Source organism: Camelus dromedarius, chromosome 21 (assembly GCF_036321535.1).
Source record: "Camelus dromedarius isolate mCamDro1 chromosome 21, mCamDro1.pat, whole genome shotgun sequence".
In the NCBI taxonomy this organism is placed as follows: domain Eukaryota; kingdom Metazoa; phylum Chordata; class Mammalia; order Artiodactyla; family Camelidae; genus Camelus; species Camelus dromedarius.
In genome coordinates this window covers 19,284,966-19,297,597 of record NC_087456.1, presented here as the reverse complement: position 1 = coordinate 19,297,597, position 12,632 = coordinate 19,284,966, and the positions used below count along the sequence as shown (strand labels likewise).

The 12,632-nt window shown below is 41.7% G+C and overlaps 1 protein-coding gene and 1 long non-coding RNA gene across 5 annotated transcripts in view; one reads left to right on the top strand and one right to left on the bottom strand.

Annotated features, from left to right (window-relative positions):
• SMYD3 (SET and MYND domain containing 3) overlaps window positions 1-1,592 on the top strand; it is a 558,077-nt gene extending 556,485 nt beyond the window's left edge. For both annotated transcript variants that reach the window (XM_010992333.3, XM_031438496.2), the window contains one exon: window positions 1,270-1,592. In XM_010992333.3, the coding sequence (XP_010990635.1) occupies window positions 1,270-1,371 (102 nt within the window). In that variant the 3' untranslated portion in view covers window positions 1,372-1,592. The remainder of the gene's footprint in view (window positions 1-1,269) is intronic.
• LOC105099500 (uncharacterized) overlaps window positions 1-12,632 on the bottom strand; it is a 61,865-nt gene that overhangs the window by 37,107 nt on the left and 12,126 nt on the right. The gene's annotated exons all lie outside the window — the stretch shown is intronic.

The window sequence follows — 12,632 nt, the reverse complement described above, 5'->3', positions numbered from 1 at the left end:
CTGTTCTCAGCCGGGAGAATCTCCTGAGCCCAGGCCTCACCCCCAGAGAACAGGTTTCAGGTCTCAGTTGGAGTCTGGGCACTGGCATATCTTTTGAAGCCCCGGGTGATACTACTGTGCAGCCAAGGCTGAGAGCCTGTGCTGCACGGCAGGGACTTTTCTGGGTGCTTCACAGCCCCCGCAGTGTCTACATATGTGAAGGCTTATTCACACTGAAGACAAGGGGCTGGTGCCCCTTCCTTTGGGGCAGTGCAGGATGGTACTGTTCATCTCTAATTTATTGCAAAAATATTTTTGAGGATATTCTGGTTATCCACTGCTGTATGACAAACCAACCCCAAACTTTGCAGACTAAAACAACCACCTTTTCCTATGCTCACAGATGATTTGGATCAGGAATTCAAACAGATCACAAAAAAGAATGGCATGCCTCTTTTCCACAGCGTCTAGGGTGCCAGATGTGAGGACCAGAATCTGGCTGTCTTCTGGCTGATGGCTGAATCATCCGGAGGCTTCTTTATTCGCACTGCTAGCGTCTAGGCTAGAATGGCTTTAAAGACGGGCTTGGCTAGGACTGTCGACCAGAGCACCTGCACTTCCCCACGTGGCTTGGGCTTCCTCGCAGCATGGGAGCTCGTGGTTCCAGGAGCAGGCGTACGCGTGAACAAGGCAAAGGCTGCACGGCCTTTCTAACCTAGCTTTGCAAGTCGATAGCATTGATGCCATCATACCCTATTAGTGAAGTGGTCACAAACCCATCCAGATCTCACAACTATGGTGGAGGTAGAACTGGCAAGACAGTGACAGACTGAACACGGGGAGTGAAGGCAGGGATTCGCAAAATGAAAAGCCTACAAAAATTGTATGTACATATTCTACATATCACAGTACATACAGATGAACATTAAATGCAGAGTGCAAAAATGACTGTTTTAAGGTGGCAGCAGTATAGCAGTTCCTCTTTAATATTACTTAATCATTTTAGTAACTGCTTAAACCTCTGTAACTACACACTAAACCTAAGCACTAACTATCCCTGAAGTGCGTTGTTGGACACCAGGCCGAGATGACTCAAGCAGTGAGTCTGCTTTCCAAGCACCATGTGACAAAATCACCCGTCACTTCATTTCTGGCTTGAGGAACCACAGTGCTGCTCACACTGTAGACTGCAGGCTTCTCCGCACTCCTGATGTCACAAGAAAAGACAAGGAGCGGCCAGGGACCTGCCTGGTGTGGGGACCTAATCCATCTTCTTTCTTTTCCCTTTAGGCTTTTGATATTATGAGAGTGACACATGGCAGAGAGCACAGCCTGATTGAAGATTTGATTCTACTCTTAGAAGAATGCGATGCCAACATCAGAGCATCCTAAGGGAACCCGTCGGGGGGAGACGGTTTATACCTTTACTGAATGCCTTATTGAGGTCACACACACTATATTTTGTTTGCTGTGTGAACCTCCCCTATTGGAAATGCTGTTCTGTGTTTATTATTTAGGCGAATAAAGGCAGACATATTGGTTTGCACACCACAAGAATTAGTTGTAAAGAAGCATGATTATAATCAATATAAAAAATTTGGTTGAAAATGCCATCTGGTAATTGTTTTCTTTGCTTAATCATTGGTAATTTTAATGTTTAAGACCTCAACATTAAAGATAGAAAATCCTATTAAAAGCATAACAGTACTATCCCCTTGGGATAGCAGGGATAGCTGGATAAAAACCAGTGTTTTCACATTTGCTTCCGAGCAAAAACTTGTTTTGGTAAGAAGAATTTTCAGCTGTTGTCTTCAGTACCTGTGGTAAATGATATGTTGTCCATTATTCACTTCCAAATACATCTCCAAAAAGAAGTCTTACCCTAAATCCTTGAAAGAAGTCATTTTAGGTGTTATCAGAAAAGGATAGGAGGTCTTAATGGGAAAGGAGAAAAAAACTTTTATCGTTTGTCTCACGGGTCTCTGTGTAATTCATTCTGAGCATTTTATAACCCTTTGTGTATGTCATGATTTTCTTTTTCTGATTTTCTATAATTGTCTATGGTTTGATCATGTGATCTGCATAACACGAAGCTCCATTATCCTGCAGGAAGCAAGGTTCTAGCATCCCAGCTCACATCAGGCTTGCTTGCTTTTCTTTTTTCTATTATTCTCCAATTATATGGCCTGCTTTTCCACCTTCTGCTTTAGACAAATACAGAAGGCCTTTTCTTTTCCTCCAGAAAAAAAAAAATGTAAAGTTTTCTCAGGCTCAGTGATCCTGTGAGCAGTTTAGTCCCTCAGGCTTGGAGGGAACTCTGGTCGTAACTGAAGCCCCTGAATTTCTACAGCTGGCAGAGATCTCAGAGAGCCTCCTGTCACCCACACCTAATTTTACAAGCAAGGAAGCGAGATACGGGGAGTGATGGCTGAATCCAGAGCAGCCCCTGGTGTCCCCTCAGTCCTGTTCAGGACCCTCCCCCACCTTGCAGAGAGTGGCATGTCCTCCGGCCACGGGGCCACACTGCAGCAGCAGCCACATCAGGCTGACACACGGATGTCTGATCGAGCCAGCAGGAACCAACCTCCTTCTGCAGCAGAGAAAGCTGACGCCCGAAAACTGGAGTCTCCCCACTGTACACCCGGTGGTCACTGCGCCTGATGCCGGCGAGCTCCGAGGCTCGGCAGCCGCTCTCCAGGCTCGGGCTACTGGCCACCAAGCACCAGCACCTCCAGCGCACCCAGTACCTCTAACAGCCATAGCAGCGCGAGAGGGCAGGTGTTCTGAAGCCCACTTTATAGTAAGGGAGCTGAGGCCTGGAGCTAGGTGCTCTGGGGTCTCTCTGGATTCATTAAGTGACCTTGAGAAAGTGGCTGAATCTCAGTCTTTTTGAGAGACCAGTCCTACTAGGTTCAACAAATATATATTGAATGGTTACTGTGTTTTTAGGAAAAAGAAATACACAGACTGAGTAAGATGTGTCCCTCATCCGCAAAAGGTACACTGCCTGGTATAGTATTTGTACTAGTTATCTTTTACTGCATAATAAACTACCCCAAAATAGCATCAGTATTCTGTACGTCAGCAATTTGGGCTGGACAGTTGCTCCTGGTTTGGCCCAGGCTCTACATACCCCTGCCCTTGCAAAGTCCCACTGCAAAGTCATGGATGAGTGGAGCGGAAGGAGCTGTGGCCACGTACGCAGTCCACCAGAGCAGCCCTTGAGCTATACTGGCATTTTAGAACATTTAGTGAATTTGATGAAATCCACAGACCTTGGCTTGGCTCATCTAGGCTGGACGCACTCATTGTCCACTCTTGCTGGGGTTCAGCTGGGGAAAAGAGGGTGCCCAGGCCATGTAGCTCATTGGGCAGGCCCAGCCTTGTTCACGTGGCAGCAGGAACAGCACATGTTCCAGGAACAGTAAGCAGGCAAACCCCACAGTGCAAGCACCTGTCAAATCTGCTTGTGTCACATTTGCTAATACCCCATGGGCCAAAGCCAATCACAGTGCCAGCCAGAATCAAAGGTGGACAGACTCCTTTCAATCAAAGGAGCTGCAAAGTCCATGCAAGGACAAGATCTGGGGAGAGGAAAAAGTTGTGGCCATCTACACAGTGCTCTGCAGCAGCCTTTAAGCTGGCTCAGTGTTATGGAACGTCTGGTGAATTTGATGAAATCCGTAGTCCTTCCTAGAAAAACATCTGCATATGAGTAGTTTGCTCATTCACATTTGCTTATAGGACCAGGGATTCCTGAACTCCCTATGGCCCATCAATAGACTCCCTGAGGTCCTTCAACTAATGAACAATAGACTTGCTGCCTTTCAAAAACACTATGAATTGTACTGGCTCCTCATTTTAAATTCATTAGGAAAAGAAAACAGCCGTAATAGAAGTGGAGATAGTAACTCACAAGCCAAATGTGCAGAGTTCACTGATAGAACCCTGTGTTTGCCAATGTTCTGAATGAAATTTATCATTCAGTGATGATCCTGGATTAAGAGATTTGCCTTCACGCCTCCTAGAGGAAGCATGATAGGCTTGTAAATCCCTCTCAGCCCACGTCCAGTCCTCTGAGCAAAGGGCCCTTAAGAGGAAGGGGCCCAGCCTGCACCGACTTTTAATAGAAAGCAAACACTGAAGCAATGAGAACATTTACCAAACAATGCTACAGCAAAATAGTTTTGGAGAAGGGGAAAGGAGACGGAGAACATAATTTAAAATCCCTGTCACCAGTGACCTGACAATTTACTGCTGCCCCAGCCTCCATGACTGCTATTTCATTAATCCACAGTCATTGTAGCGGCAGGCTTTTTTCACATCAGTAACTTGACGCCATTAGTTGCTCCTCTGGGATGAGAACACATTTAAACTGAAAATGAGCATGCTGGGCATAATATATGGCCATGCCATGTGAATGCCAAGAATGCAGGGAGGAGGGCGGCCTGGGGAGCCTGCTCACCAGGAAAGCTCAGGACAGGCCTTCCCCCACCAAGCCAGAGGGCTGGCGGGGGAGAGGGCGGCCACCCTCTGATGAAGCCAGACAGCCACAAACCATAGAGGCCCCTCAGTTGGGCTTCACTGCAGGGATGAAAGAGAAATGGCATACATGGGAGCCCTGCCCTGAGTTATGTCTCGAAAATTCTTTTCTGGCCCAACCAGGAAGTGACAGTACACTTGGAGTGGCCCACTGGGGTGCCACAGGGAGACGATTCTGAGCACTGCGGAGCATGAATGCTTATGACAAGCAGTCACTGAGAACAGCTGCAGGAAAAGAGCAGAGCCCTGCTCTCCCCTGATCTCTGAAAGGGATCAAGCTGGTTGAGGAGGGGCAGGAGCACCACCCCAGAGTGGGACACCTGGTTAAATGTTTTTGGTCTGTAAACATCAAAATGCTATAGGCTCACAGTCAGTGTATTCAAAACCAATTCAAAATACAGCAAAAATCCATTCTCTACTCTTCATATTTAGTTCAGTCCCATCATTATCCTTCTCCCCTTCAGCACAGAAACTCTGAGTCACTGACTCCCTCCTCCTTTATCAGAGGAATAGTCATCCTCTGAAGTGTTTTAAAATTTGAGCCATTTCAATCCTTATCCACTCACAGGCTCCTCGCAGGCCCCAGCATCTTGTTTTTCAGCCACTGCAAAGACTGCCAAACTGACCCCCTTGCCTGCTGTCTCTCCATCCCCTGTCCTCCACCTAGCTGCCCAGCATCACCCCAAAATACCTATTTCATCATTTCCTCTTATAATTCCTCCACTCAAAGCCTTACAGTGGTTCCCTACTGCCCCCAAACTCTAACCTTTAGACTGGCATCGATGTTCTCAGACTATCAAATCTTACGACTTATGGATCCCCATGTGAACCTGCCAGTCTAGCTGGACCAGCCCCCATCCCCACTCCAATCACCTGAATTTTGCCCTCTTCTTTATCAGGTCCTTATTTTGTTCATACTGATTAAATTACCATTCTTCTCCATCTATTTAAATTTAACCCATTCTCAAAGATCTAGCCCAAGCCTCCTTTTCTCTCTTTTTTTAAATTCAAGTATGTTTCAAAATCAAATAGTCTATAACCATAATTAATATTTTTGATGCTCAAGTTGTATCAGTTTTGTCACTGGGCACTTCTTCAAGTTGGAGCATGTCCTATATGTTGCTGTGATTATAGAAACACTTTTTTTACTTTGGGTGCAGCAAGATAATCCAGGCTCACCTTAACACTTTCTCACTCTAGATCTGGAACTAACCATTCTTTAAGGAGCTCTGGCTTCTTTCACCAAGGAAGGGTACTTAGAAACCCTGAATCAGGCACCGAGTTTCCTATTGCTACCAGGAAGTCTGCTTTCTAGACCTTCTTAAAATCACAAGTTCACACTAATACCACCAATTAAAATCCAACATCCAGAGTGGTTCTTTGTCTTCCTCTTTTCATATCTGTACTTCCCTCACACACACAAAATAGTTCTGAAACTGTGACTACAGCCACTACCAACAGCAAGCCTACTAAATAAGATTTAAGATTCTTTTCTAGTGCTTTTGTTCTTAGGCAAAAAAGGTTGCATTTTCAGAATACTATGTTTAAAAACTACTTGAATTAAATTTTTCCGTGTGATTATGTATTCAATTTGATATCCAATTAGGTTTGTTTGTTTTTTAATTCAACTTAAGGGTTTTCCCCATTATTGATTTATGCTGCATATAAATATTAATATATGAGTATATATTATATTTTGCTATTACAAATAAAGCCATAATGAAAAAACTTGCACCTGTGGTTTGATTTTTTTGTTTGTTTGTTTTGTTTTTGTACTGCTAGAGATCTTTAGGATAATTTCCTATAAGTGGGATTGCTGAGGCAAAGGGTAAATGTGTATGTAATTTTATTAGGTATTGTCAAATTTACCTAGAGAGGGGTTATATAATAATGCCTGTTTCCCATCAACCTTGCCAACAGAGTAGGTTCTTCTAAGCTGATAGGTGAGGTATGATATCTCAATGTAGTTTAAATTTCTATTTCTATTATTAGTGAAGTTGGATGTCTTCAAATATTTAAAGGGCTTTTGCCTATCTTTTGTGAACTATCTTTACATGTCTTTTGCCCATTTTTCTATCAGACTTTTTTAGTTTTTTTTCTTGATCTTTACATTAGGGAGATTTTCCATTTATAGTATTTAATCTCTCAACTTGTCATTTTCTTTTTGACTTTGCTTTAATTTGTTGCCCTGAGTTCGTTTGGACAGAATTTTCAAAAACATTCCATAAAAAATCTACTCCATGATAAACCAGGGTCCAGTTACAGATCTAAGCACCACCAGCCTCCTTCATACGGTTCTTGATTCTTAACAATTCATGAGTTGAACTGATAATTAAAAATTCATTCTTCTACTATCCATTCTATGATTTTCTTGTTTTCAGCCAGCACCTTGCCTTGTCAAGGTTCTTTACCTGGGGGAATGATTCAAATTTTCATTCCTGAACTGTCTGAGTCCTTAGTGGTTTTGCCTTTGTGGGTGGTTTCAATCTTCATTAAACTAGATACATAGCTACTAAGATGCACTAACCAAAAATATAAGCATCCAATAAAGTCACAAAAACCAAAAAGAAAAGAAATCAAGTTAATATAAAAGAAAACTGTCCACCAAAAATTGACACAACATTGTAAATTGACTATAACTCAATAAAAAAAAAGAAAATTGTCAAACAAAAAAGGAAAAACAAAAAGAAAGGAACAAAGAAGACATACAAAATCAACTGGAAAACAAAGTTTAAATTGGCAATAAACATACATTTGTCAATAATCACCGTAAATGTCAACAGAATAAATGTTCCAATCAAAAGACTGGCAGATTAGATAATAAAACAAGAGCCTACAATATGCTGCCTACAAGAGACACAGTTTAGGGTGAAGGACACACATAGATTGAAAGTGAGAGGATGGAAAGATACTCCATGTATTTTTTTTCCAGTCAGGATGGTGTAGTAGTAGGACCACAAGTTTGCCTCTCCTCACAACTACAACAAAACCACAACTGATGCTAAACCACCATCAAAAAAAAAAAAAAAAAAAAAAAAAGACTGGAATCTAGCAAAAAAAATGTTCTTCAACTGGAAACATAAAGAGGGAACCATAGCAGGATAGTAGGAGGTGCGTACTCACATATAATTGAGCTCCAACCTCCCCCACCCACAATGGGCCACCCACAAGCTGAAGAATAATTAAGTTGCAGAGGCCCTCCTCCCATAGAAGTAAGAATTCTGAGCCCCAAGTCAGGCTCCCCAGCCTGGGGTTCCAACGTTGGGAGACAGAGACCCCAGAACATCTGGTTTTGAAGGCCAGTGGGTCTTCACTCCAGGAGACCGCCACGTCTAGGGTGAAACAGAGACTTCACCCTCTTGGAAAGCATACAAAGAATCTCGCATGTGCCAGGTCCAAGGGCAGAGGCAATGATTTCATAGGAACCTGGGCCAGACCTGCCTGCTGGTTTTGGAAGGTCTCCTGGGGAAGAAGGGTGAGGCGGTGGCTCCCCCTGAGGACATAAAAGCTGGTGGCAGACATTTGGGGAGTGTTCATCTACATGAGCTTTCCTGGAGGCTGACATCTTGCTTGGGTCATTAACACCAAGACCTAGCCCCACCCAACAGCCTGTAAGCTTAAGTGCTGGGAAGCCTCAGGCCAAACAACATACTGGGTGGGAACACAGCCCCATCCATTAGCAGACTTCCTAAGCCCACAATCGATTCTAGACACCCCTAGATAGGGCCCTGCCCACCAGAGGGCCAAGACCAAGCTCCACCCAGCAGCGGGCAGGCACCAGCTCCTCCTGCCAGGAAACCTGCATGAGCTTCTAGTCCAGCTGCATCCACCAGGGGGCAGATACCAGAAGTAAGAAAACAATGCCAAAGCCTGTGGAAGGAATCCACAAACAAAGGCCAGACTCCACACTGTCACTGGCTGGACCCTGGCCCTGGTGACAAGAAAGAAGTGTACTGCTGGGACGCAGAGAACGTCTCCCAAAGAGGGCCACTTCTTCAAGATAAAGAAACATTAACTAACCTAACTAAAACATAAAAATTTAGACAATATGAGGCGGCAGAGGACTATCTTCCAGGCCAAGGCACAAGATAAAATCCCAGAAGAAGAAATAAATAATGAGGAGACAGGCAATCTATCCAAGAAAGAGTTTAGAGTAATGATGGTGAAGATGTTCAGAGAACTCAGGAGGAGTATAGATGCACAGGGGGAAGTTGTTAGCAAAGAGCTGGAAAATATAAAGAATACCCAGAGTTGGAAAACAAAATCACTGAAATTAATAATACACTAGAAGGAACCAAGAATAGACTAAATGAGGCAGAAGAACAGAGCAGTGAGCTAGAAGACAAATTAGTGGAAATCACTACCACAGAACAGAAAAAGGAAAAAAGAATGAAAAGAAATGAGAGTTTAAGAGAACTCCTAGAAAACATGACACATACCTCTCTTTGCATTACAGGGGTCCCAGAAAGAGAAGAGAGAAAGAAAAGGCCTGAGAAACTATTCAAAGAAATAATAACTGAAAACTTCCCTAACTTGGGAAATGAGAGTCACACAATTCCAAGAAGTGCAGAGAGTTTCACACAGGATCAACCCAAATAGGAATACACCGAGGCACACAGTAATCAAACTGACAAAAATTAAGGATAAGGAGAAAATAATAAAATCAGCAAGAGAAAAGGAATAAATAACATAAAAGGGAACTCCCATAAGGTTATCAGCTGATAACCAGATAATATACAGTGACATGATAATATATATAGGAAATGCTAAAGGTCCTACACAACAAATACTAGAGCAGATAAAAGAATTCTGCAAGGTAGCAGGATACAAGATTAACATACAGAAATCAGTTGCATTTCTTTACAATAATAATGAAATATCAGAAAACAAAAGCGAAAAAAAAAAACCCTTTTAAAATCACATCAAAAAAATAAAATACTTAGGAATAAACCTGACCAAGGAGGTGAAAGACTTATATGCAGAGAATTACAAAGCACTAATAAGGAAATTAAAGATGATTTAAAGAAATGGAAAGATATCCCATGTTCTTGGATTGGAAGAATCAATACTGTTAAAATGGCCATGCTACCCAAAGCAATCTACAGACTTAATATGATCCCTATCAGATTACCCAGGACATTTTTTACAGAACTAGAACAAATAATACTAAAATTTATATGGAATCACAAAAGACCCAGAATTGCCAAGCAATATTGAAGAAAAAGAATGAAGCTGGATGAATAACCCTCCCAGACTTCAGACAATAATACAGAGCTACAATAATCAAAACAGCATGGTGTTTGTACAAAAACAGACATATGGATCAATGGATCAGAGTAGAGAGCCCAGAAATAAACCCACACACTTACAGTCAATTAATCTTTGACAAAGGAGGCATGAATATAAAATGGAGAAAAGACAGTCTCTTCAGCAAGTGGTGGTGGGAAAGCTGGATAGGCACATGTAAATCAATGAAGTTAGACTAGAACACTCCCTCACACCATACACAAAAATAAACTCAAAATGGCTTAAAGACTTAAACATAAGACAAAACACTATAAACCTCCTAGAAAAAGGCATAGGCAAAACATTCTCTGACATAAATCTTAGCAATGTTCTCCTAGGGCAGTCTACCCAGGCAATAGAAATAAAAGCAAAAATAAACAAGTGGGACCTAATTAAACTTATAAGCTTTTGCACAGCAAAGGAAATCATAAACAAAACAAAGACAACCTACAGAATGGGAGAGAATATTTGCCTATGATGGGACTGACAAGGGCTTAATTTCCAGAATATACAAACAGCGCATACAACTTAATAACAACAACAACAAAAAAACACAATCCAAAAATGGGCAGAAGATCTAAACAAGCAATTCTCCAATGAAGACATACAAATGGCCAACAAGCACATGAAAAAATGCTCAATATCACTACTTATCAGATAAATTCAAATTAAAACATGTGGTATCACCTAATACCAGTCAGAATGGCCATCATTCAAAAGTCCACAAATGATAAATGCTTGAGAGGTTGTGGAGAAAAGGGAACACTCCTATACTGTTGGTGGGAATGTAATTTGGTGCAGCTGTTATGGAAAACAGTATGGAGATTTCTTAAAAAACTAAAAATAGACTTACCATATGATCCAGCAATCCCACTTCTGGGTATATACCCAGAGGGAACTAATTCGAAAAAATACATGCACCCCCAATGTTCATAGCAGCACTATATACAATAGCCAAGACATGGAAGCAACCTAAATGTTCATTGTCACATGACTGGATAAAGAAGCTGTGGTATATTTATACAATGGAATACTACTCAGCCATAAAAAGTAATAAAATAATGCCATCTGCAACAACATGGACGGACTTGGAGATCATCATTCTAAGTGAAGTAAGCCAGAAAGAGGAAGAAAAATACCATATGATACCACTCATATGTGGAATCTTAAAAAAGAAAGAAAGAAAGAAAAAAGGACACTATGAATTTATCTGAAAAACAGCAACAGACTCACAGACATAGTAAACAATCTTATGGTTACTGGGAAAAGGGAATGGGAAGGGATAAATTTGGGAGTCTGAGATTTGCAAATGTTAGCCACTATATATAAAAGTAGATTTTAAAAAGTTTCTTCTGTATAGCACAGGGATCTATGTTCAATATCTTGTAATAACCTTTAATGAAAAAGAGTATGAAAACAAATATATGTATGTACATGCATGACTGGGACATTGTGCTGTACACCAGAAACTGATGCATTGCAACTGACTGTACTTCACTAAAAAAAATTTTTGTAATCAATTCTATTTCTATATACCAGCAATAAACAGAAAGTGAAATTTCACACATGATACCATTTGCACATAGCATATAAAAAACCCTTAAGTAATTATAAATGAAACAAAGATGTATAAGACTCTAATAAAGAAAAAATGTTGACTTTATTGATAACATTAAATAAAGCTTCAACAGAAAGAGATGCCAAGTTCCTGATCTGGAAGACAACACTGTTAAGATGCCAATTCTACCAAAACTGATTTATAGACTTAATGCAATCCTAATCCCAATCCCAACAAATTTTATTTTATGGAAACAGACAAGTTTATTCTAAAATGAATAAGGAAATTGAAAGGCTCAAAACTGACCAAAATAATTTTGAAGATCATGGTGGGATGACATGCCCTATCAGATACTGAGATATATGATGAAGTTACAGCAAACAATAAAGACGGGGTTAGCAAACAGACTGCCAGAGGAGTCTAGATACTCTGTAATAGCTCCATACGTATATGGACACTTAAAAGAGGACAAAAATATCCTACAAAGTAATGGGAAAAGGACAGGCTCCAATAAACGATGCAGGGACAACTGGTATGGTGCCAGTTTTGGACTACTGTCTCTCATCCCGTTTTGCCCTTCTGTACTCTGTGCTGGAATCCTTGTCTTAGAGTCTTCAAACTACAATTCCCAGGTTCCCTTTCCAGCTGGCTTCCTATTAGGTCCTTCCAACAGCAGATGTTATGGAATGTCAGGAGGTGCGAAGCTATCCTCTTCCTTCCTTCTTCTTTCCTCCTCCTCCTCTCACCCATCCCTCCCTACCCCTCCCCTTTCTTTCACCTCTCTCTTCCCCTCTGCCTCTACCTCTCACCCCTTTCCTCCCTCCCTCCCTCTTGACCTTGATCTTTCATTCTTTTAGCTTCTTACAGGGTCTCTGGAAATGGCTACATCTCATTAACCGGCTCAGCAGCAGCTACAGCAGACTCTCTCCCGCAGTCCTAGCACCTGCCATGCTGCTCCACCCTCAGTGAACACAGCACACTCCAAGCTGTGAGAAGCTCCTGGGCTCTGGCAACACGACTTTCTACATCTTGCTTCTCCAGTCTCAGGAGTAAGTGGTGGCTGCTTTCTGTGGTTACTACATTTTGGATTATCACTTCTTTCTCTTTTTGCTCCTTCCTCCCAATACTTTGGTAAACAGTTTCCAGTATTGAGCCCCTTCTGTTTTCCAGAATGTACCTCAACATGTATAGTTGGTGTCTTGAGTGAGATTCTAGGAAGTAGACCTGTGATTCTGATATGTGGAGTTGACTTATTTCAACTTGAACA